Source organism: Bos indicus x Bos taurus, chromosome 13, assembly GCF_003369695.1.
Source record: "Bos indicus x Bos taurus breed Angus x Brahman F1 hybrid chromosome 13, Bos_hybrid_MaternalHap_v2.0, whole genome shotgun sequence".
Taxonomy (NCBI): Eukaryota; Metazoa; Chordata; class Mammalia; order Artiodactyla; family Bovidae; genus Bos; species Bos indicus x Bos taurus.
Genome location: NC_040088.1, coordinates 72,726,203 through 72,752,286, shown reverse-complemented (window position 1 = coordinate 72,752,286; position 26,084 = coordinate 72,726,203). Strand labels below are relative to the sequence as shown.

At 39.9% G+C, this 26,084-nt stretch overlaps 1 protein-coding gene across 1 annotated transcript in view; it reads left to right on the top strand.

Annotated features, from left to right (window-relative positions):
* The window catches only part of LOC113903686 (ankyrin repeat domain-containing protein 26-like), a 41,576-nt gene extending 16,864 nt beyond the window's left edge, over nt 1-24,712 (top strand). Inside the window, exons 6-18 of the mRNA XM_027560242.1 lie at nt 1,373-1,543; nt 3,282-3,315; nt 3,594-3,729; nt 5,428-5,641; nt 6,350-6,533; nt 9,655-10,590; nt 12,435-12,505; nt 13,269-13,362; nt 17,306-17,461; nt 18,231-18,445; nt 19,659-19,887; nt 23,296-23,341; nt 24,522-24,712. Of these exons, the coding sequence (XP_027416043.1) occupies nt 1,373-1,543; nt 3,282-3,315; nt 3,594-3,729; nt 5,428-5,641; nt 6,350-6,533; nt 9,655-10,590; nt 12,435-12,505; nt 13,269-13,362; nt 17,306-17,461; nt 18,231-18,445; nt 19,659-19,887; nt 23,296-23,341; nt 24,522-24,547 (2,512 nt within the window). The 3' untranslated portion in view covers nt 24,548-24,712. The remainder of the gene's footprint in view (nt 1-1,372; nt 1,544-3,281; nt 3,316-3,593; nt 3,730-5,427; nt 5,642-6,349; nt 6,534-9,654; nt 10,591-12,434; nt 12,506-13,268; nt 13,363-17,305; nt 17,462-18,230; nt 18,446-19,658; nt 19,888-23,295; nt 23,342-24,521) is intronic.
* Nucleotides 24,713-26,084: the final 1,372 nt, after the last annotated feature.

Below are 26,084 nucleotides of genomic sequence, written 5' to 3'. Positions count from 1 at the left end.
TACAGATTTTATATTTTACTAGAGATACGGTTATTTTTAATACTCTTGTCCTTTAGCCTTATTACTAGAGTTCCTTTGTTAACATGCCACCATGGTACATATTAGAGTATTCTGGATTTGACTGCTTATTTGCCTTCCTCAGTGTGTTGTATATTTAAATGTGTTTTGTCACTAATGAGCATCCTTTCATTTCAGTCTGAGGGCTCCTCTCAGCGTTTCTCACGAGGCGGGACTAGTGGTGATGAGCTCCTCAGGTTTGCTTTGTCTGGGACGGTTTTTATTTCTCTTTCCTTTCTGAAAGACAGCTTTTCTGGAAAGAGTCCCTTGGCTGGCAGGCTTTTCTCTCCTAGCACTTTGAGTGTGTCCATGGAGGAGGCCAGATTGCTGATGGTGGCGGGAGAGGCCATGAGGCGTCAGTTTTTCAGCTGTGAGGCTGCTGTCGCCGCATCATGCGGGTGGTTTAAAAGTGAGCGCTCCTCCCCTGGCCAAATATTTCCTTGGTTTCTTCTTTCATGGTATTTGTGCCTCATGTCACTTAAAATACCACCTAAATTAAGTGTGGCTTTTTTCTGTGTATTCTCTTTTTCATTTATTTTTGGCTGCCCTGGGTCTTTGCCGCCGCAGTGCTTGGGCTTCTCAGTGTGGTGGCTTCTCTTGATGCTGAGCGTGGGCTCTTGGGTGCTGGCCTCAGTAGCCGTGGAGCATGGTTTAGTTGCCCCATGGCACGCGGGATCTCCCCTGACCAGGACTGGAACGCCTGCCCCCTTTATTGCCAGGTGGACTCCTAAGCACTGGACCACCAGGGAAATCCCTAAATTCACCATTATTATATTTAGTAGCAAAATAAAAAAATATAGTGTAAATCTACTTATGGCTCCCATGTCTAAGAGTCAAGGCGCTTAGCCAGGGGACTCCAGGTTTGCAGTGTAGCCCTTGAGGTTCTTCTCAGTGTCTTTCCAGATGCATCTCTCTCCTTTCTTCCATGTATTTTGTGCTCTTCCTTCCAGGTTCCTTGGAAACAACCCAGATGCCCTGTGCCTGATGTTTGTGCTCACACTCGAATCTCCAAGTAGAATGATTTTCTCCCTTTTCTGTTTCTCATGACCTCCTCTCTTCACTTCTTCTGCAAATCCTTCCTTATTTCACTTATCACTTTCATATGTCAACTTTTATATATCATATTGTATCATAATCATATCTGTGTTTGAAGAAGGAGTTTGTTTTCTTGCATATGGTTGGTACTCTATAACTGTTTTGTGAATTAATCAATGACTTAAGATGGGTAAGAGTTGGAGTTTTATAAGAATTGTTTTTTTATTCTTTATCAGTTGAATTATTAGAAAACATTGGCTTTTTTGTGGACTTTTTAAAGTAGCGATCCTGGTGTGCACAGGAAGGGAGTAAAGAAAAAGAACGATGACAAATGGACACCAGAAGAACGTGTGATTGCACCAATATTTGAAAAGACCGATTCACTGACTGGTGGTCTGCTGCACGTGAATGATGGCGGCATTTTAAGGGAAGTGGATCAGGGTGATGACAGGTACATTCTCCAGATTCCTTGTTCGTAGGGGAAGAAATGTTAGCACTGAATACTTCTTCTGGAAATACAGCAGCATTATACAGTGCTCAGGCTGACAAGAGATTGCTCAACTCTAGTGGACGAACCCTGCTTAAAGGTTGAGGTGAGGACCAGTGCCTTTGGCCGGAAGTCATTTCAGTAAATAGTCCCCTTGGAAGCTGGACTGTAATGAATACACGAAAACATTCAGTAGGGAATGTTATTGGGACAGGCAATGAAGAACTGGATGGTAACTGAAGAGGAATGTGGAGTTCACAGGTGTTTCTTGTTTTATGTTAAGAAGGGAGCTTCTCGAGTATGTATGCTCTTGGAAATGAGCCAGCAGAGGGCGTGTTTATTTAGTTTAGTCTTGTTTGCTTTTCCAATACTAGAAAGCTTATTGATTGTATGACATTATCTTTAAACTATTACAGTAAACTAATTGTACGTAATACTTCTGTTCCTGTATAGTTTTATGGTAAGGGCTTGTTCATTGGTTCCGAAGTGTAGTATTCCTATGTAATGGAATATGCAGATGATTGCTTAAGTTAATTCTATCATATATAGATTTTCAAAAATTACATAATTGTGAATTTACACACACTTAGGCTATACTGAATAGGACATGGTCATTCCTTGATGATTCTAGTTGATAGTAACATGGTGAGTAGCTATGATTTTGTAAGGTGCTCTGAAACATCACATCATATTAACTTCATAGTTGTTTATAGATTCCAGGGAAAAGGGGAAGATTTTGTTTATATTCAATAGAAAAACATTATTAGCAGTCTTTCACAAATTATTCCTTTTGCATGACAAAGATCTAAATGAGAGAACTCGTGCTTCCTTTACTAAGTGTGTCATTAACACGTATTGTGTGCTCAATACATGTATGTCAGATGCATGAAGAATCAGCAGAATGGGTGAATGAAGGCCTATTGATGAATTTCTTTACAGAAAACAAAACTGTATTGACAGTAGATTTGCAGGCTTGCCTACCTCTGAAGTCTTTAATTTTTGAGAAATATGTTTTAAGATTCAGAAATCATTATTTATAGCTATAGCTAGATCTGAAATAATCCTATAGATTCATTTGCTATCATATTACTTAAAAAGGCTTTTTGATATTACTTTCTCAGCATATTTGGGAAGAGCCGTGTTGAAGCCAGACTTCCTGGGTTTGAATTCTGGGTCTGTTTGTGACATGCTGAGTGGGCCTGGGCACGTTCCTCAGCCTTTGTGTGCTCCATTTCTTCCTGTACCCATCTCCCAGAATGACTGTGGGGATGAAAATGCCTTTAGGACATGGCAAGTGCTTCTAATAATGCATGGCTGATACATAAGACATCCTCAAAAGCTAATATCTTGGTTATTCAAATGGGTTTCTTTCTTAGAAGGACTGAAGGAATACCTCCCGGATAGGTTGTATTGCCTTAAAAGTTAGCTCTTCTGGAAAAGGACAGGTGCAAAAACACTGGTATAGTTTCCTATCATACAATGCAAGTAACTTTATGTTTTTCCTTTTCCTTGGATCTAACTTTAATACTTTATTAATATTACTGATATATTTTCTGTGTCCTTTAATGCTGCTCTTATTTATTTCTGCATCCTTTATAGACAATTACTTGCCAATGCAAAGAGTTTATATGAAAAAGTTTAGGTATTGTTTGTATTTTTGAATATTTAATATTAGCCTGAAAAGAATCATTTGTTCTTTTAGGCCTGCAAGGAAAACACCGTATGAAAAGAAGAAGGTATAGTAAAAAAAAAATGAACTTTCAAAAATATTATCCTTGTCGAAAATACTTTGTCAAAGGAATAGTGGTAAAATAGAAAATCTTCCTTTGTTGTAGAGAAGTTTACTTTGAACACATCATTCAGAAACACTGTTGATAAAGTTATGCTTTTGATAAAAATCTCTTCTTTTAAGAAATGTCTGTTTTTGTTTTGTACAGAGTTTTATCACCTCTGTACACTTGGTATATTTATGCATATTTTAAGGACATTGTGAAACAGTATTGTTTACGTGTAGGTCAAAGAACAAATTAATTACGTGAATGACCTGGATGACTTAACTCAGTCGTCTGAGACTGTTTCTGAGGATGGCGATGGGCTTTACTCTACGAATTCCCCGTTGGAAGTAGAACCTCTCGACGTGGGGCTTAAAGGTAGGACTGCAGTGTAAATGTTAACGGAAAGCCTGTCTGTGTGTCGAGGAGTGATATATGCATACCTTGTCAGTCTGCTCTAGAGCCAGGGATATGCTACAGTGCTGTGCGTCCCAGAAGTTTGTTTTGCGTTAAAAGGGCATGAACGTGAGTGTATACTCTGAGCCACAGGCCTATGATCCTTCTCACTCACTGTACCTTCTGTTGACTCTTCTTTCCTGTGCCCCCACCCACGGTCAGGTCAGCATCATTTTCCTCCTAGAGTCTCTGAAATACTCTCAGGACTTCTTTCCCTGCCACTCCACCTGGCAGAACCTCGGTCTGCATAGCAACTGTAATTATTGCCTATTTGTAAACATTCAGGTCTCATCATGCTACCCTCTTGCTTCAAGCCCAACTGTTGCCTCTCTTTGCTGCGTGGTTAAAGGTCACAATTGTGTGGTTCCATTTGGTTTGAGTTTTCACCCTTCTTTCTACATGAATTCTAGAATCAGCTTGTCAGTTCCCAAAAATGTCTGCTGGTCTTAACGTTTTCATTTTCTTTCAGTTCCAAATACTTTGTACTTTCTCTTTTCATTACCTCTTTGATCCAAGGGTTATTTAGATCCGTGTGACTTAGTTTCCAAATATTGAGAGTTTTCCAGAGATCCTTCTGTGCTCTTGCTTCTCATGATGTGTTAGGTGCATCCAGAGGGGCCCTGGGGCTAGGGCTGATTATTTCCTGCCTTGGAGGCCAGACCTTGCTGACTATCCTGTTCATTCTGCTAGTAGGTAGGAGTGTTTCCAGCCTGGCTCAGGAGGCTAGATAGAATCCCTGGGAGTGCGTGAACTCCAGGCACGGTTTCCTGTAGTCTTTTCAGATGGTCTCTCCCTGGTCTCAGGCGGTTTCTCACACATGTGCACTCTTCGTTCCTCTGCTGAATACCCGAGGGGCTCCTCCTCAGATCTCCGGGGTCCTTTTCCTGTGTCCCACTCTCTCCTCTCCACGGTTCTGACCTGTGATCTCTGCCCGCATTGGTTTCCCCAGACTCTCAGCTTCATCACCTCCACTTGGGGAGTCTGGTGCACTAAGCTGCCATCCCTTCTCCCCATGTCGGGGCCTGGAAATTCTCTCCAGGCAGTGAGCTGGGGCATTCCTTAGGCTAACCTCGTGTGTTTCCAGGATCACTGTCCTTCATTCCCTGAAGTCCTTTGTCATGAAAATCATTGTTTAATGTATTTTGTCGGTGTTGGTTTTGCTCGCTCCACTCAGGAAGGTAAATCGGTAGCTGTTCACTCTGTCTTGGTTAGAAACACATGGCAGCTGGAGACTGTCCACAGGGTTGTTCCTCCTACTCTGATCCCTACTTCCTGCTCGTCCTTCATTTCTCAGTCTGACAGCTCTTCCCCAGGGAAATCTTTCCTGGACCCAGTCTGTGTCAAGTTCTGTTATGTGATCATAGAACTCTCTTTTCTTAGAGTATCTATGTGAGGTCACAATCATTTGATTTGTCTTTCTCTTGTCCTAGACTTCAAGCTAAACAAGAGCCAGGGGCGTCTGTTTTATCTTCAGATCTTAGAATAATGTCTTCCACATTATAAGGAATATTTGTTCATTGCCTGGATGAGTAACTGAAAGGCACAGTTCTTTATATTCAAAAATTACTCACATAATTTTTTTGTTTGTTTGTTTCTATCTTTGTTTTGTTCATCATGCAGATTCTGGTAGCTTGTTGAAAACTTGGGATGCAGTTTTTTCCTGTGAAAGATTAGTAGCTTTTCAAAGAAGCCACTGTGAACTACTTAGAGAAAAAAATCACAAAATGAAAAGTAAGGTTCGTGGGCTACAAAAAGAGCTGTCAGAAAGCAAAGAAGTAAAATCACAGTTAGAGCATCAGAAAGCAATGTGGGAACAAGAGCTCAGCAGCTTGAGGTACTGTACATCTCGCTTTTAAAGAAATACTTGAACTGTTGTTTTGTTTAATACTGCAGAGATGTAGGTGTTCTATAAGGACTAACTTATCCTCTTGGATTTTACAGGAGAGAAAATGTATTGTGGAGTGTGAAATTCTTGGAAATAATATAGCAGGTTCTTAACAGTGAATGCATCTAATAACTTAATGTATATTTTTCCAAATCATCATTTTCATGACCATACAGGAGTCCACCATAGTGGAAATCCCATTAGTTATTTACCAAATTAACTTTCAGTTGTTTTTCACTTTTCTGTATTCTATTTAATACTGCAAGGAACAACTTTTCTATCAATTCATTTCTGCCTTTTTAATATATTTTGAATACATTATTCTTTAATAATATTGTCTTATTTGGTTAAAGTATGAGAAGTTTTCAAAATGTTTGTGATCTATATTTCTAAACTATTCTTCAAAAAGTTTATATTACTTTACATTCCCACTCACAGATGTATGAAGTAGCCATTTTTCTCAAGACAAAATAAAAACAAAGTTTCATGCAATTTGATTCTTAACCCTGTGTATGAAAACAGTGATCATTATTAAGTGTTTTTCATTGTATTCCCCCCATTTTATTATTTTAAACATTGTGAAGAGGGAACAAAATTTATTGCAGCAAGAGTGAATAATCCCATGATTTTCTAAGAAGAGCTCTCTAAATTTTTCAGATTCACCTTAAAGCAAGAAGAAGGGAATAGAAGAAATTCTAATATGTTATATGAAAAAATGAGGGAGGAGTTAAGAAGAAAAGAAGACGAATATAGGAAAGAAATTGAAGTGAAACAGCAACTAGAATTCACTCTCCAGGCACTCAAAAAGGAACTGAAGACTGTGAGAAATAATGGGAATCAGGTAGAGTAATCTGTGGTGAAAATTTCAAATTTCTAACACTATATCATCAATATTATTTATAATGTCCCCCTTTATGTTGGAAAAGTACCATTTTACTGAGTGTTGTGCCATTTATTTAGTATTAGAGGAAATTTGAGGTTACTTTTTAAAAATAAAAGCAAAGAAATTCAAAATTCCCTAAGTAACAAGGCCAGAAACAAGAATTCTATAATCCTGAAATGCTGGGTGCAGTTTTTTGAGCAGAGAGAGGAAGAGGTCACGTCAGTAGCTCACACAATAGTTACTAAGAAACCACAGGGTTGAGATTGGTGTAGAAACTGGAGGCTAAGCTCTCCACTCACCTCAGGTGACAGATCCTTCTGCTTTGAGGGACCATTGGTGAGTGAATAGGTCTAGAAGAGAAGGGGCATGGGGAGGGAAGATGGTGCCTAATTTTACATCAAGTTACGTCTGGCCTTCAATCCGGCAGGTGGCTGAGAGTCGTGGACCCCCTCCCTCTGTGCCTGTCAGCCCTCCAGGCCACCTGCCCTGTGAACAGCTCAGAGCTGGCTCCAGCTTTCCCAGCTGGGTTCTCCCTCACAGCGGAGTCCTCAAGGACAGGTGTTAACTGGCATCCTCTAGAAGTGCAGGAATGCTCCCCACGGAATTTTTTTCCAGCAATTGGTAGAAACCAAACACTCTCGAAGTTGATTGTCCTTCATTCTGAAGAGTTGTCGAGTGGCATCTCAAGCAGAGGAATTCACTCCCCCAGCCGATATCCCTCTCAGACACGGACCGGGTCCCGTCCCTGAGGTCCTAGCAGCAGATCTCCCACAACGAAAACCTCTCAGGGAGAGCTCGGGAAAGTACTATTTGTAATTCAAATCCATTTGTCTACCTCAGTCAGGTAGGGACATACAATGGCCTCGTCCAAGGAGAGGCCTTCAATATTTTCCATAGGAATTGATCTCAGATCCTTCACGACTGTCTCAAAGGAGCCGGGACCCTGATTGTGGTTTAGTCCAGGCAGACCACGGGTGCGCCCCCATCGACTGCGCTACCCGACCAAGTCCCTCTGCTTTGGGGTGAGCGTGTCTGTCCCTCCATGCACGTCATCATCTTCAGTGCCTGAATCAGAGTCTGTTCTTGGCTCCACTGTCATTTCTTTAACCAATATCCTGTCAGTGACATTTTCACATCATTTACAGTTTTTCAGTTTGTAAAAGCTGCAACATCAGTTGTAAAAACACTTTTGAACACTTTAACAAGGTGTTTTTTTAGAATACAGTTTTAAAAGTCCCCCTCCCAACAAGGAAATGAAAATCAAAAACTCTTGTTACTAATAGTAGGTATTCTGGTATTTGGTAGTGATTTCCCTTCCTTGATAGATGATTATGTTAGTTTATCACTTCCACTGAAGGTAAGGGAGAAATCTATAGGCAGTTCAGAGACCATACTTTGGAATCATTCTTGTACTTGTAGAAAATGAACCCTCTGCTCTGTGTAGTGTCCTGTGTCAGTACCAGGAACTTTTGAAAACAGTGATACGTATGCCATAGTGTACATTTAGTGATAACTGTGTTTCTCATTGTATTTCCCCCATCTTAGTATTTTAAACAGCATGAAGAGAGAATAAAAGTTATTGCAGCAGAAAAGAATCTCATGACTCTCTAAGAAGAGCTCTCTCAATTTTACCTTATTTACCATTAGTGTATATACCATGAATGAAATAGGAGGATTATTTTGTATTGCTATGTTTGTACTAGAGAAGTAACTGTGATTTGATGTAAGAGAACTAACAGAGTCAGAAGACCTGGTGAAAAGCCTGCAGCTTACTTATATAGTTTTAACGTCTTCCTTTCCAGAATCATTATAGCTAATGAGTTAGTTGAGGTTTGTAGAAGTGCTTAGTACAGTTGTCAAAAGGCATAAGTCTGTAATTGCCTATTAAAATGTTAGAGAGGTAGCATATTCTCAAGAAAACAATTTCTGTACAAAATATAGTCTATTTATATAGAGAGAGCTAAGGCTTTTGCTGTGAAGTAGCTGTATAGGAGGTATTAGATGCAGTGTTTCTAAAGGTAGCGAGTGGTGGTGTTTATCGAATCACAGTTGATTTACAATATTGCGTTAGTTTCAGGTATACAGCACAGTGATTCAGACATATATGTACGTGTGTGTGTATTATATAAATGAGGCTTCGCTGCTGGCTCAGACAGTAAAGAATCCACATGCAAAGCAGGAGACCTGGGTTCGATTCTTAGGTTGGGAAGATCCCCTGGAGAAGGAAATGGCTGCCCTGTCCAGTATTCTTGCTTGGGGAATTCCATGGACAGAGGTGCCTGGCGGGCTACAGTCTGTGGGGTTGCAAAGAGTTGGACATGACTCTTTGCATACACACACATCACACATGCATATTCCTTTTCAGATCCTTCTTGTAGAATATTAAGTGTAGTTCCTAATGTTGTACAGTAGATCCTTATTGGTTATTTTATGTACACTTGTCTATATATAATGGTGTATGTTAAACCCAACCTCCCTATTTATCCCTTCCCCTTCCCTCCGTTCCTCCATGGTGACCATAAGTTTGTTTTCTATGTTTGTGAGTCTCTTTCTGGTTTGGAAATAAGTTCATTTTAGATTCCACACATAAGCAGTATGATATAAGATTTGTCTTTGTCTGACTTACCTCCCATAGTGTGATAATGTCTAGGTCCATCTCTGTTGATACAAATAGCATTATTTCATTCTTTTTCATGGCTTAGTAGTTTTGCATTGTATAAATATTCCACATCAGATGCAAGTTTTAAGTGTAGTCAAATCTATAAATCTTTTATTGTAAGCCTTCTGGGTTCACTGTGGTTCAGAGAAAAGCCTTTTCAGTTTTGAGCTTCTTGAAAAGTCGCTTGGGATTTCTTTTTCCTTTCATGGATTCATTGTCTTCAATTAAGTTTTTGAACCTTTGGAAGTTTCTGCTTGTATGAAGTTTGAGGTTTGTATCAAACCTTATTTTTCTGGTTGGAGAGCCACTTGTTGCAATCTTTTCACTGTATAAACGTACAGGTTAGTGTTTCATTTTTGAGGAAATAATGAAACGTCATTTTATTGAGTACTAACTAAAAGTCTTCTTTGTTTCACTTAGGTTTCTGATAGTGGGAGAAAAGCAAAAGATCTGCTACATGAAAACCACCTGCTGCAGGATGAAATTGCCAGCCTAAGACTGGAAATAGACGCAGTAAAAAATCAGAAGCAGGAAAAGGAGAAGAAATATTTTGATGATATTGAAAATCTTCAAAAGGCAATGAAATCGAAAGAGGAAATATTAACAGAGACTATATTCCAGTATACTGGTCAGCTTAATGTCCTGATAGCTGAGAATACAATGCTCAAATCTGAGCTGGAGAACAATAAACAAAGCAAACAGGCGCTGGAAACAGAAGTGGAATCCTACCGTTATAGACTGGCTGCTGCCACACACGATCATGATCAAGGTCAGACATCACAAAGAGACCTGGAGCTTGCCTTCCAGAAAGCAAACGACGAGAGGTTATGCTTGCAGGACCAAATGAAGTTCGATGTGACTAAGCTGAGAAGTAACAGTGAGACGGCTTCCCAGCAACTTTCTGAAGTGGAAAGTCAATTCAATAAGCTAAAAATCAAGCTGCATCAGACGAGAGATGATCTCAGAGAAAAGCCTTTGATGTTAGAATGTGTCCAGAGAGACCCAAGCCAAGCAGAGTGTCAAAAGCAGGAAATTGAACACAAGTATCAGAACAAACAAGGCAAAGTGAATGAATACCTTAAAAAGCAGGAATCCTTAGAGGAGAGATTATCTCAACTCCAGAGTGAAAACATGTTGCTCCGACAGCAAGTGGGTGATACACAAAATGGAGCCGACAGTAAAGAGAAGACAGTCATTAGCATCCAAGACGAGATTCAGCAGATCATGAAAAAAGTCCATGCTGAAATTGAGAAACAAGGTCTGATGGTGATGGAAAAAGACGAGGAGTTAATCAACGAACGGAATCCTTTAGAAGAGAGACCTTGTCAGTATGAAAATGAGAAAGCAGAAGGAGAAGTAAGTATCCAGAAGTAATTCTCAGACTTCCTGAAAGAAAATTCAAAATGATTCTTGATCCTGGCTAAATGCTGTATCTAGGTGAATGAAAAAATACACAGGCTGTGAATATATGGTCTTTAAACAAGCCTAAAAGCACACTTTGTATCCAGCAAATAAACATTAGACCCAAGAGACGCTTCACTTTGAGTGTAGACATCGTGTCGCTTGTGAAATGTTAAAAGATTCAGTTCTAAATTTTTAATATAGACAGGTATTAGTAATTTAATCTTTTACTATTAAGATAATTTTAATCTTTATGTTACCACGTCGGTAAAATGATGAAGCAGACAAAAGAAACGCTCAAACCTAAAATGAATAATCTGAAATTAAGCTTCAGTTACATGGATTAACTTGACAGTCAATTGCATGTTTCCCAGATGCCATCACTTTTATATATAGTACTTTGGCTTCAGTAGCTTGTCATACCTTTTTGTCATAGTTGTTGGTATAATTTTAATTTTATTCATGTAAATTTGAATTAACTTGGAAAACATTTCAGTCTTGAATCATTTATTCTTATGGCATCTCAATTCTTTAAAGAATTGTCACTAATTGATAATTCATTGGCAAGTCATTTAAATATACTTGTCATTAATCATAATTTGGGACTCAAGTGATGAGCTTTAACCAAACTCTTCTTGTTCTAATCTTCCCACTGCTATTTATGCTATTAACTTAGAACATATTTACAATTTGCTCATAATTCTTATTTTAAGGATCAATTACTATCATCTGAATACCAGATTGCCCAATAAAAATGAAGGGTGGCAGGACTTGAGAGCAGCAGGAATGGAGTGAGTCAGGGAGAGGGCTGTAGGGGCTGAGGTCCAGAGGCAGGTGGAGGCCAGGTTATCAAGGCTCCTTGAGGGCCATGGGAGCAATCTCATTTGTTAAATTTGATTTTTCTTTTATATTGGGGCATAGTTGATTTATAATTTTGTGTTAGTTTCAGATGTACAGCAAATCGATTCAGTTATACATGTATCCATTCCTTTTCAGTTCCTTTTCCCAGGTAGGTGACTACAGAATACTGAGTAGAGTTCCCTGTGTTCTCCAGTAGGTCCTTATGGTTAGCCAAGGGCAAAGGTGGGGAGGAGGGATAAATTAGGAGTTTGGGATTAACATAGACACACTACTAGATATAAAATAGATAAGCCACAAGGGAATGGCCTCATTTTTTTGCTGGGATAGGAACCTGTTGGAAAGATCTGAGGACTGGTTAGAATATGTGAAGATCTCTGAAGTTAATCAAAGCCTCTAATAAAGAAAGAGGGAACATGCTCCACAGGGTGGAATTTTCCACCACTTGCTGCACATTCACACCCGTTTCTTTCTGGTTGTGAGGTGGTGAAGCTCTGCAGGTTTATCGGGAGGGGCAGGGCGTGGACAGCGGGTCTGCATCTTTTGTCTGAGTAACTTAATATCAGGAAGGCTGGAGGGTGGCCCCTTCTGTGTCTGTAACCAGATTCAGTGAGGAGGGAAAAGAAGGTGAGCTGCTGTGTGTGGTGATGGTTTTCAAAGTCCATATGTTGGAGTTATCTATTATTTGGGAAATCTATTTTAAAGTATGGATGATGTTGTATTTGAGTGCTAGAGGAGAGGTCAGTAACGTACAAAGGGCAAACAGTGAACATTTTCAGTTTGTGGACTGTAGGGTGTCTGTTGTAACAACTCAACTCTGCCATATGGCAGGAAAAGAGCTGTAAACAATGTGCAGATGAAAGAGACAGAAAGTGATGATGGCGGATTCGCTAGGTTATCAGTAGTTAAAACAGTTGTTTTTCCCTTTTTTCTCTTTTTAGTTGCAAGAAGCACAGGATCAACATGTAGAGGCCGTGAGATGTGCTGAAAAAACACAGGATCACATCCAAAAGTATGATGTAAAGCAGCACAGAAAACAACTTAAGTATAGAGCAGATAAACAGTATAATACGAGAATTAAATCAGATAATAGACACATCACTGTGAAGCTGGGTGACATTTCGGCTTTGAGCTGTTTTGAGATGCATATTTTCCCCCTTTATTTCCATATTTTGCACATTATCCACAAGTGAAAAGTGAAGTGTTAGTCACTCAGTCGCTTCCAGCTCTTTCTGACCCCATGGATATAGCCCACCAGGGTCCTCTGTTCATGGAATTCTCCAGGCAAAAATCCTGGAGTGGGTTGCCATTTCACTGTCCAGGGGACCTTCCTGACCCAGGGATCGAACCTGGGTCTCCTGCATCGCCGGCAGTTTCTTTACCGTCTGAGCCACCAGGGAAGCCAATTGTCCACAAAACACAACTAGAAAAACAGTACAGTTGCCAAATCATTTACTTTTCAAAATTCTAAGATCCTGTATAATTGAACTGCAGATGTTTGTTCAGAAATAGTGTGGTATTTTAAAAATCTGTGTGTGAAGGACTTCCTTGAGAGTTCAGGGGTTAAAACTCTGCCTTCCAAGGCAGAGCATGTGGGTTTCATTCCTGGTCGGGGAGCTAAGATCCCATGTGACTCACAGCCAAAAATCCAAAACATAAAACAGAAGCAATGTTGTAGTAAATTCAATAAAGACTAAAAATGGTCCACAACCAAAAGAAAAAAACAAAAAAAACCCACCATGTGTGAGAATAATTATTTTAAATCTGCATTTTAGACTTGAAATAGAAAATGCCGAGTTACAAACTACAGTCAAAAAGCAAGTGGGCAAAATTGAACACCTTCAGAAAAACCTGTTAAGTACAAGACTGGTAAGTCAACTTCTTAATTTCTGTCATACTGAGGAAGAATTTTAATTTTTTTACTAGTAATATATGACAATTTTTTGACAGTGTGACAAATCTCATTGATTAAAGAGTTTATTGTATTTTTACAGATATTGTTTGCTACTGGTAGCATAATTCCTCTTTATAGAAGAAGTGGACTGAATTCATAAAATTAATGATTTTTGTAGTAAGATTTTAATTTAAAACATTCTGAGAATCCAGTTGAAAAGCAATATTTTATATAGACCACATTTTGTTTCTTCATTCCTCTGTCAATGAAATCAGGGTTTTTCCACTTTCTGGCTATTGTCAATAATGCTGCCATGAACATTGGTACACAAATATCTGTTTGAGCTGGAAATTTCAGCAATGATTTGATTGAGAATTCTGAATTTCTCTTGTAATCCAAACCCTTCTGTGAAATTTTAGAGAATGAATCATTTTTAATATTGCAGTTTGTTCTCTTCACCAGGAATGAAGACTACGTCTCTATAGAACAGTTCTTTCTGAAAGAATACATTTTTTCCTTTGTTGATTTTTTTTTTAAGAGGTGGGGTTTGCATGGGATTTTTTTCAAAGATTATTTTAGTAAGATGTGATTTAACAAAACCTGGAATATCTTGAACCACTGATGAAAATTAGAGCATCTTTAGAAAGTAAAATGTAAATATAGCCACACTTTTAAAAAGTTTCATTAGCATTTAGTATTTTATGTGTCAGTTCAGTTGCTCAGTTGTGTCCAACTCTGCAAACCGATGGCCTGCAGCAAGCCAGGCTTCCCTGTCCATCGCCAGCTCCTGGAGCCTGCTCAAACTCATGTCCATCGAGTCAGTGATGCCGTCCAACCATCTCATCCTCTGACATCCCCTTCTCCTCATGCCTTCAATCTTTCCCAGCATCAGGGTCTTTTCCAATGAGTCAGTTCTTCGCATCAGGTGGTCAAAGTATTGGAGCTTCAGCTTCAGGATCAGTCACATGAATATTCAGGACCGATTTCCTCTAGGATTGACTGGTTGGATCTCATTGCAGTCCCAGAGACTCTCAAGAGTCTTCGCCAACACCACAGTTCAAAAGCATCAATTCTTCGGTGCTCGGCTTTCTTGATGGTCCAACTCACATATCCATCCGTGATTACTGGAAAAACCATAGCTTTGACTAGACAGACCTTTGTCGGCAAAGTAATATCTCTGCTTTTAATATGCTGTGTAGGTGGGTTATAACTTTTCTTCCGAGGAGGAGGCGTCTTTTAATTTCATGGGTACAGTCACCATCTGCAGTGATTTTGGTGCTCCCCCAAATAGTCTGTCACTGTTTCCATTGTTCTCCCATCTATCTGCCATGAACTGATGGGACTGGATACCATGATCTTAGTTTCCTCAATGTTGAGTTTTAAGCCAGGTTTTTCACTCTCCTCTTTCCCTTTCTTCAAGAGGATCTTTAGATCCTCTTCGCTTTCTGCCATAAGGGTGGTGTCATCTACATATGACATTGCCAGAGAAGGCAATGGCAATCCACTCCAGTACTCTTGCCTGGAAAATCCCATGGATGGAGGAGCCTGGCAGGCTGCAGTCCATGGGGTCACTATGAGTCGGACACGACTGAGTGACTTCACTTTTACTTTTCACGTTGATGCATTGGAGAAGGAAATGGCAACCCACTCCAGTGTTCTTGCCTGGAGAATCCCAGGGATGGCGGAGCCTGGTGGGCTGCCGTCTATGGGGTTGCACAGAGTTGGACACGACTGAAGTGACTTAGAAGCTGCACCTTGGGCTTCCTGTGAAACTTTGCAGGATGACACCTTTAACATTCTTTTGCTCTTAAGATCCTTAAAGGAATCTGAGGCACCACCTTAAGTCTTTCCAGGGTCTTACACTTACAGTCTACAGGTTTTACCTTTAGACCATGTTTTCCTGGCAGCACCCTTGATTTGATCTCAGCCCAGAAGCCATTTCTGTCCTTTAGCATCATGTGACAATTGGGTACGTGGAGATGCTGTAAAGGGGATACAGTATTGAACCCAGTGAGTCCTGGTTCCTTTATATTGAATAATACTTTTTAATTTTTCTTAGGCTTCCCAGGTGGCTCAGATGGTAAAGTGTCTGCCTGCAATGCAGGAGACCTGGGTTCAATCCTGGGGTCAGGAAGATCCCCTGGAGAAGGAAATGGCAACCCACTCTTGCCTGGAAAATGCCATGGGCGGAGGAGCCTGGTAGGCAACAGTCCATGGGGTAGCAAAGAGTCGGACACGACTGAGTGACTTCACTGTCACTTTCTTTTTAAATTTTTCTGATAGGTTATCCCTCTCATTGGTTTACTTTCAGCTGCTTCATGGCAAGAGTCTCTGCACCCCCATGTTTCAGTGTCAGTTTCTTCTCTTGCCTAGAAGCTGACACCGGCAGCATCTTCAAGGACCATCAGGCTTCTGTGTACAATGTCATGAAGCCCATTGGGTTTTCATTTCTTTCTCTGCATCCATTCGAGTGCCACTTACCTCCGGCTTCAAAGGCATTCTCATATGTTTCAGGTCTTTTTTAATTGCAGTACCTCATTTGGGGGCATCACCGACTTGATGGACACAAGTTTGAGCAAGCTCTGGGAGTTGATGGTGGACAGGGAAGCCTGGTGTGCTGCAGTCCATGGGGTCACAAAGAGTCAGATTTGACTGAGCGACTAAACTGAACCTCATTTTTAATATCAGTATCTGTGCCAGTTATTTATTGTTAACAAATTGCATTAGAAACCACCTCAAAGCCTAGTGACTCAAAACAGCATTTCCTTTGTTCACAAGTCTGCGTTGGGGCAAGTCTCAGTGAGTGAGCCCAGCTCATTTCTTCTCCAGTCGCATCAGCCAGGATGTCGTGAAGGTGGGGACCAGTCATCTGAAGACTTGTTCTTGCACACGTCTGACAGAGCTGGCTTTTGGAAGGGACATTAGGTGGGGTGGTCAGTGGGGACACTGACATGTGCTCAGTATGTGGCCTTGCTTCTTCACAGCATGTTGCCTGATTCTAAGAGTTGGCTTCCCCACAGAGCAAAATTCAGAAGCTATTTAGCTTTAAAACTCACACAGCAGTTTCCCCAGACTCTGTCTAGGAGGAATCAGTTACTAGGACTAGCACATACTTGAGGAGAGGGAATTTCATGAGCAAAGTGTCAAAGAATTTGTAGACATGTTTGAAAACCACCAACTCCACTCACGTTGACTTAAAAAGTAATCATTCTGTCTCAAGGAAAGTTCTTTCCAACTCACTGTCACTGATAGTCCAGGAAACAGTTTTTGTTTCCTTTGTCTCGTATGTTCTCTTAATCTGTGGAAAGTAACAAAGGGTTAGAAAAATGAGGCATTTTTTGTTGTTGTTCAGAAAAATGTATGAATCATCTCACTAAACTCTTAGGAGATGGGATTTCTTTAACCCTGTGAATCATTTTTCTTTGGAATGCAATTCAAATTAGCAAAAACTGTTTGTAGTTCAGAAAAAGGCTTATTGGATTAGAATCCATATTTAGTCCTTAGAGTCTTATTTTCACAATCTTCTTTTGGGAGGCATTTATTAACTCAGCCCTAGATAACTCAATACAGGATACCTCAAACTTCTCTAAAAACCGTGGGACAAGCTGCGGGAAGGAGTAAGAGACATTCTACTAAGAGGTGACTTGTAGTCATTCTATGGAGGAAAGATAGAAAAGTATTACTGTAGAACAGTAAAAGAGTGTCAAATCAAGTGCAAATGTTTTTAGACTAAGATGATAGTGAAGAATATATTTTGTGACTCTTGGCGGTTTGAACTTCTTTCTTGATTCTTTGAGTTATTCCAGGTCCTACATTCTACAATACAGATACCATCGTATGTATTTGATCCTCGGTTTGAGTTAGGCGGTACTCAGTCCACTTCCCTCAGAACCAAATGGTATTGTTTTCTTCTTGCAGATTGATCATCTTCCAGCAGAGCTAGAAACTGCATGTTCACAATGTCTGCACCTGGATGCAAAAAATCGAGTTCTTCAACAGGAGTTATTATCAATGAAAGGATGGCAGAGGAAATGTGAGCAACTAGAGAAAGAGAACAAGAAGTTGGAGCAAGAGGTAGTGAAACTCAAAACTCATATAGAACTGAATATGGTAGAACACACTCAAGTTGAGCAGTATAAACTCAACTTGAGATTGAAGAAAGAGCAAGACAGGATCTCGTAGAGAAATTAAAAGAAGTCAACCTATTTTTTCAGCTTAATTTGTTGATCTGTCATGTACTTGAATTCACCTCACTGTAAATTACATTTTAGATGTATCAGCTTATATGTTTCCTCTACTTCCCTTAGAGCAGTGTGTTTTGTAGATTTCTGGAAGGAAGGGGGCACTTGTTTCTCCTTGTAAATATTTCAGTTTCCATCACAGTTATCAGTAAATTGATCTTTCAGAATGCTTCTCACTAGAGAATCCTTTTACTTATAAGACCAATTGGTATAAAACAAGACTATGAGGATGAAAAAAAATATGTGGTTTAGAACTGGTACCATCCTCTTGGCATTATTCTTAAGTTGTCTTGTTCAATTTCTAAATTTTCACTTCATCCTCTTAGTCTTTGAATTATCCAGTTCCTTAAGTACTACTATAACATTGATTCCACATTAATTTTATAATTCAGATTTAATTCATGTCACATTGACGATGATTATTTTAAAGTTCCACTTTTCTTATTTTCACGTTTAAAAGCGCTCTCTGAATTACTGACTCAAAACTAAATGGGACAAATAATTATATTTGTCCCATAATAATTATATTCATAATATAATTATAATAATAATTATATTCAGGTTATAATCATTAAAAATGTATCTTTTAAAATTTGACTTAGATACGAGCAGCATCTCAAGAAAACTTACAGCAGGTCCAAGAGGAGGATATTGCTTCTATAAGAAGTCAGATGGAACTCAGATTTAAAGACTTGGAATCTGAACTCTCCAAGATGAAAACTTTTCAAGATTCTAATAAAGCAGAGTTGGAAAAATATAAGCAACTCTACCTAGAGGAACTAAAAGTTAAAAAGGCATTGGAAAAAAGACTAGACAAGTAAGTCAAAACCCAGAATCACAGAAAATAAATTTAGTCCATTAACTTCTCTCTGAAGCCTAATTTTTATAGAGCCAGGTTCCTGAGGTTAGTAGGAAGTGAAGGCTAACTGATAGTCACTGCCTGAGGGCGCCCTAAGAAAAATGAGTGATAGGGTATCCTTGTAAGTTTCCCTACACTAAGTAAAAGCAGGCTTGTGAAATAGGGGAATTCACACATGGGTGAAAGGCCGGGTAATTCACAGAGTGGCTGAAGCTAGCATGGTGACCTGACTGAGGGGCGTGTGGAGGCTGGAGAGGGCAGATCCCACCTGCAGTGCCGACTCCAGGTTTCTGAAAGCAGAGCGCCCCTAGGACGCCTTTCATAAGCCAAAGAGCAGACAGCAAAGGAGCAGGCACCCGAGGACGGGCTCTGCTAGTCGATGCCCACACTGAACATGCACAAGGGAAGCGCAGCTGCTCCCGGACAAGGCTCGGGGCTGCGGGGACTTGATGCTGGGATGTGGGGGCGGCTTCTGGAGAAGGAGCTCGGTGGGGCCGGTCTCCCTGCTTGGCAGCGCGATGCCTTCACTGTGAAAACATACACTGAACGCTGCTTAGAGCTTTTGCCTTTTTAAATGAAACCAAAAATTCTCTTCAGATTTTTTTTTTTATTATGAAACATAGCTGCTGATGCAGGCCCTTGGTAGAAGTGAAGTAACAGAAAATGAACTTTGGAAAAGCAGGGGATACTTGTCATTATTCCTGGGGCCGTTTTAGCCCTTTTGTCACCCACTGACTTTCTCATCCTCCCTCGAGATTGTGGCTCTAGGTGATTCCTCAGAGCCAAATGCTTAATTTCTCCGAGGTCATGAGAGAAACGTATGTGCAAGGGTGGTGAAAGGAAGCACTTGAATGTGGCTTGGTGGGATGGGGTGTTTCTTCATCCCTGAACTGTTTCCTGGAGGCAGGTGTGTCCCAGAGGCAGCAGGTGTCACTGTGAGGCCACCTCCCTTTCTCTCCTCTCCCAACTGTGACTTGTTACTTGAGGAGCCCCAGACACATGTGTACTTCTTTAGAGCAAGGTTACAGCTATCATTGTTTACAAGAGGTCTGCTCTGTGTTTCTGGCGTTCAAACGGCTTAATGGGACATTCCACTTACTATATGGCAACTTAACAAATGCAAGTCATTTAGGGAAGCGTGAATGAAATTGGTGTTTTCCATCTTCCCCAGGACTAATGAGAGGCTGGCAGAGACGAGCACCAAACTTGAGGTGGAGAAACAGCAGAACAAGTCTTTACTGAGCACTCTCACCATGAGGCCACTCCTGGAGCGCCCTGGCATTGGAAATTTCAATAATACTCTAATTTTCAATTCAAATCTTTGTCCAAGAGCAAACCTAGAGTCTTCTACCTCAGTTCCACTCACTTCAAATAGCAGCATGATGACTTACTTGCTCAAGGTTAGTTCTAATATCTTTTTTTCCTTGGGTTTCAGATTTCTTATATGATTGATTCTTGGTTTTAATCTGAACTTCTGAGTTGTTTATTTGACTTACGCACACTAAGTAAAAGCCATAATTAATGAACATTTTGATTGTCTTTCCCCTAGATTTCTCGATTTTAGAAATACTTATTAACTTCTTAAATTTCTTGAAAATCTGGATTTAAATTCTACTATAGAAATGAAACCTTATTGCCAAGTAACCGAAAGTGTACTTTGAGATGTTTGACTTACTTTCTAATTGATTTCACTTTGGCGGTGGTTCAGAATCATTTCCGAGCTCTGCTGCACCCACCGCAGTTTTTCTGCCTTTAAGCATAAGTGAATGACTGGCGTCTAAACACTAACCACTTATGGGTGATTTTTTATTTGAACAAATCCTAGATAAATCCTTTTTATGGGTTAAACAAACTTGTAATACTAAATCAAAAGATTAATTTCTAGTTTTAGATGATCATTTTTTTGTCATTTTCTTACACAAGAGTACATCTTTAATTACTATTTTACTGACAGAATTTTGATTTAAATTTCTAAAACATATCTTGCCAAGCAGTTGTAGAATGTTTCTAAGTTTGTAGTTAAATCAAATATTTAAAACTTGTAAATGAAGCTCACTTTTGCCTCTGTCTTGACATCACCTGGATGAATGACGACTGAGATAGTAATGACAGGGAGTCTTTAAATTGGAACTAGTTTTCATCGTGTAATCATTGTGATTAAAATATCCAGTCAGTGCACACGGGTTTATGGTTTTGATGCTGTTTTCATGATGTTGGTGATGCAGAGAAAAGTTCAGTTCAGTTCAGTCACTCAGTCGTGTCTGACTCTTTGCTACCTCATGGACTGCAGCACGCCAGGCTTCCCTGTCCATCACCAACTCCCGGAGCTTACTCAGACTCATGTCCATCGAGTCAGTGAGGCCTTCTAATCGTCTCATCCTGTGTCATCCCCTTCTCTCTCCTCCCACCTTCAATCTTTCCCAGCACCAGGGTCTTTTCCAATGCATTGGTTCTTCACATCATGTGGCCAAAGTACTGGAGTTCCAGCTTCAGCATCAGTCCTTCCAGTGAATATTCAGGACTGATTTTCTTTTGGATGCACTGGTTAGATCTCCTTGCAGTCCAAGGGACTCTCAAGAGTCTTCTCCAACAGCACAGCTCAAAAGCATCGATTCTTTGGTGCTCAGCTTTCTTTATAGTCCAACTCTCACATCCAGAGAAAAGTAGCCCTTGTTAAGTGCCATCTCAAGCTGTTTTTTAATTTGGCTTCTTGCCATCATAGAAGAGCAGTCTAAGGTTTCTTTGACAGCACTGCGGCTATGTTGGGTATTAGTACTTGAGAGCTGTGAACCTGGAGGACGTGCTTTAGCTGTGCAGTCACAGCGGGCCTCCGAACACTTCATCCCAAGTCAGAAACGCAGGCCTAAGAGGTGGAAGCAAATGCTTGATCCCCATCCCTGGGGCAGGCTGCCTACTGCAGACCCACATTCACAGTGTTGTGGGCACATACATCTTTTCAAAGAAGAGATTCGGAACCAAGCAAGCACTTCTTAGTTTCTTCTCCCAAACTCACCCGTTAGGTAAAACTCCCCACTTCCATGAGGAGACTAGGAGTATAACACCTCCCCTTGAAACTTTAGGCTGAGGAAATGAAGTTCAACTGCAATTTCTGACCGGATTTAGATTATAGTTGAGATTACACATACTTTTTTGTATATACTAACTAATGATGAGAGCTTGGATAGAAGTATGCTAGACAGTAAAGAGCGGAGAAGGCAATGGCACCCCACTCCAGTACTCTTGCCTGGAAAATCCTATGGACGGAGGAGCCTGGTGGGCTGCACAGTCCATGGGGTCACTAGGAGTCGGACACGACTGAGTGACTTCCCTTTCACTTTTCAGTTTAATGCATTGGAGAAGGAAATGGCAACCCACTCCTGTGTTCTTGCCTGGAGAATCCCAGGGATGGGGGAGCCTGGTGGGCTTCCATCTAAGGGGTCGCACAGAGTCGGCCATGACTGAAGTGACTTAGCAGCAGCAGCAGCAGCAGACAGTAAAGAGAGATCTGTTTTGTGTTTTACATTTTGTCCTAAATAATGCAAAAAGTGGGTAATTCATTTGTTGACGAATTTTAATAAGCCAGGTTTTTATTTACCTGGAGGAAACGAACATCCTTTTAAGGATGAATCTCTTCAGTTTTGGCCTGCTTGATTCAACTAAAGATTTTCTCCTTCAAGTTCCCTGTCCTGTGTTTAAGAAACTGTTATGCTGTGTAAATTAACTATATTGACTGCTACAAATAGGAGTTCGATAAAAATTTATTCTTGTTCATGCCTTTAAGACATATAATTTAGTTCAAAAGCTACTATGTCATGTCATGCCAGAAGCATTATTGAACTATATAATACGGTTTTACATATTCATTTTCTCTATGATTTAGCTAGAATTTATGTGTTTTTTCCTTAATATGAGGAAGTAGCTGGCATAAGACTCTGGACTCAGTAAGAAGGCCATTGGCTTTGTTACTACTTTTGTAGAATTAGGAACTTTGACTAAATCAATGACTCTCATACCTTAAAAAAATTTTTTTTTCAAAATAGACAACCTTTCTTTAAAACAAAACAAAACAAACACTGTTGCATGGAACTGTGTTATATAAAACGGAGACAAATATAGAGCCCTTTAGATAAGGAGCGTTCAGAGACCCTGGCAGCTGTGACTTCTGTTTCTCAACCCTGCAGTGACCCCTGTGGGACCTTCTCCCTCTATGAGACGTAGTTCGGAAGCTAGCACCTATGAGAGAATTCTTCTCACTAAACATCTTCAGAATTAAATCTCGCTGGTACATTGTTTTCTTGTGTATAATCTTCTCACCTTTCTATGTTTTCCTTAAATGGAAAAGTTTAAAGAAAATTACAGATGTGTTCTCCTTGTTAACATTCAACTTCAAACTCCTTCCTCCATTTGAACATTACCCTCACCTAGAAATCAAAATAAAGGTCTCAGAAGTACATATTTAGGGCAAGAGCTGTTGGAGAAGAAGATAGTAATCTCGTGAATTGTTCCTAGGATTATGGGTCATTCTGTAACCTCTGAAATTTTGTGTACTCCATAGACTGACATTTATTGTACTTTTATCAAATTAATCTAAATAGCATGCCATATATATGTTCTCTGTTAGCTAAAAGCAGAGTAAGTAGGAATTCATTTTCTTTTATTTATGTGATTATTTTTCTTCTACGTAATCTTCAAGTTAGGTCTAGTCTCTAAAAGTGTTATTTAAATGTCACATGTAGTAAGTTGTGTATCATTTCTATGATAATATCTCTTGTTTAACTTAAGCATAAATAATATTTGACTTATTTCAGACACGGCAGAAGTTGGAAAAGAGTATAACTAGAGAACTAGAAGAAGGTATGTTGCCAAAACGTATGAATTAAATTTAGACATTGATTTCTGAAATACTGTAAAGAGTAAGTGGCGTCTCTTTTCACTGTTTGTATAACAAATGCTATGTTGTATACTTTTTCTTATACATAGCTAATGGAAAATGTGAACACATGAGCAATCATAGTGAAAAATATCCTTATTCCTTATTTATTTATTATGTTCCATAGCTTTAAAAAAAATCTGAAAAGGTCTATGTATTTCTTTTCCCTTCTGCGTATATCCTTCCTCTACTTCTGCCACCCCTGTGGAACTGTCAGCCTCCACGCTGACACTATTCTCAGAAAACACGGAGTTCATCAATGTCTCAAGTGTCTGGTAGTGGTTAAGGCTAGAAAACCCAGACTCGAGCAATCACGTTTGTGTAGCTGTCACTGGGGGGTGACTTTAACATTTCCCTGTCATTCCCTTTCTCACTGGTTTATCTTTTGCTCTCAGGAAAGACTCCAAACACCCACATCAATTTGGGTCCTGCCAAAGTAGTCGGCCTTATCTCCTTACCATCCTCCTCTGCCCCTCAACTCTGCATCTAACCAGACAGACTGTGTAGGAGCCCACAGGTGCGCTTCCTCACCTCCGGTCTTGTACGTGCTTCTCCCCTCCATCTCCTGTACTTTTTCCCATCCTTCAGGTAGCTACTTCCATAGCACCTCCACCAAAAAGCTGGCAGTACTGACACAAAGCTGGCTGTCCCTTCTGCGTGTTCCTTGTGCCATCTTTTGTATCTGTCTCAGTATTTATGACTCTGTATGGAAATTGCCTGTTCATCTCTTTTTCCACTTTATAACGTATCGTTTTCAGGGTGCACTGGGTCACCTTCATCTTTTACTTCCAGTGCTTGTCACAGCACCCTTGTGCATAGACTGAGTAAATGAATGAAGAATGAGAAAACCAGAAGCTCTGATACTCAGCCACACATTCAACCATGGGCAGATAATGCAGTTATCTTGTATTTTGTGTCATGTCATATATAGATATGTTTCATTCTTCAGAACACTAGGAAAGGTCTCAGGTGATTTTTTTGTTTCGTTTTAGCTAATACTTTGTGAATTCAAGTATTTTAGATAAAGAATATAATTCTCTCTCTTTCCAGGTGCTGCTGAATTTGAATCTGAATTCTCTAGATTGTCCTCTCTATTATCTACAGGTGGATCAAATCTGTATCGGGACTAACCTGTGAAAACATCAAAATAATATATACAGATTTTGAAGAAAAAAATATATGATTTAAAACTCAATAGTAAAAATTTCCCTACTGGATTCTTTCCATGAGATTTTAGTTGTTTCCCATTAAACATGATGAGAAAATGTTTATTAAAGGAAAATATTTTTGTATTATGTGTGTATCATGAAAACTGATATGGCATTTTAAGCCATGTTTCTCTGCATTAAGCAGACATCAGCACTGTTGAGTTTTCCACGTTCAAAGTGAAAGTGTTAGTCACTCAGTCGTGTCCGACTCTTTGTGAGCCCATGGATAGCCCACCAGGCTCCTATGTCCCTGGAATTCTCCAGGCAAGAATAATGGATTGGGAGCCATTCCCTTCTCCAGGGGATCTTCCAGACCCTGGGATCAACCGGAGTCACCTGCATTGCAGTTGGATTGTTTACCATAAGAGCCACCAGAGACGCCTTTACAGACTCAGACTGAGCCCTGATACCAGCTGTTTAAACAGCAACAAAAACCAAACTTGTCATTACTACTTAGTGGTGTTGATCGATAGCTTTTTTGTACTTTCCCGTTTTTATCACTATACATAGACCTAAAGATGTAGCTACTGCTGTTATGGCTACTGTCAATGTTTTGAGGTATTATAACTGTTAATAGTGGCATAAAACTTACTATATGTAACTTTGAACACTGATTCATAGATCTTTCCTCATGGGAAATAAGATTTGCCTGAGTTTTTGCCTTTTAAATGAGTTAACTTGTCCTAATTTTTATTTTTAACCAGAGGATAATCACTTTACAATATTGTGATGGTTTCTGCCATACATCAACCTGAATCAGCCATAGATATACATATGAACCCTCCTTCCTGAACCACCCTCCCACCTCCTCCTGATTCCAACCCTCTAGTTTGTCACAAATCACCAGCTTTGGGTTCTCTGCATCATACAGCAAATTCCAAAAAAAAACACATGTACCCCAGTTTTCATTGCAGTTATGTCCATAGCTTTAAAAAAAAGTCTATGGATTTCTTTCATTCTTTTCATTCTGTGTATTTTCTAGCATTAACAATCGGAGAAGGCAATGGCACCCCACTCCAGTACTCTTGCCTGGAAAATCCATGGACAGAGGAGCCTGGTAGGCTGCAGTCCATGGGGTCGCTAAGAGTCGGGAACGACTGAGCGACTTCACTTTCACTTTTCACTTTCATGCATTGGAGAAGGAAATGGCAACCCACTCCAGTGTTCTTGCCTGGAGAATCCCAGGGACGGGGGAGCCTGGTGGGCTGCCATCTCTGGGGTCGCACAGAGTCAGACACGACTGAAGCGACTTAGCAGCAGCAGCATTTACACTAGCTAGGGCATGGAAGCAACCTAAATGTCCATCAACAGATGAATGGATAAAGAAGTTGTATATTATTCAGCTCTAAAAAGGAATGCATTTGAATCCATTTTAATTGACTTTTGATTTACTTTCGGAAAGAGTCTTAAAATTAGAGAAAAGTTCCCCATAGATAAATAAGATTTGCCAAAGGCTTTT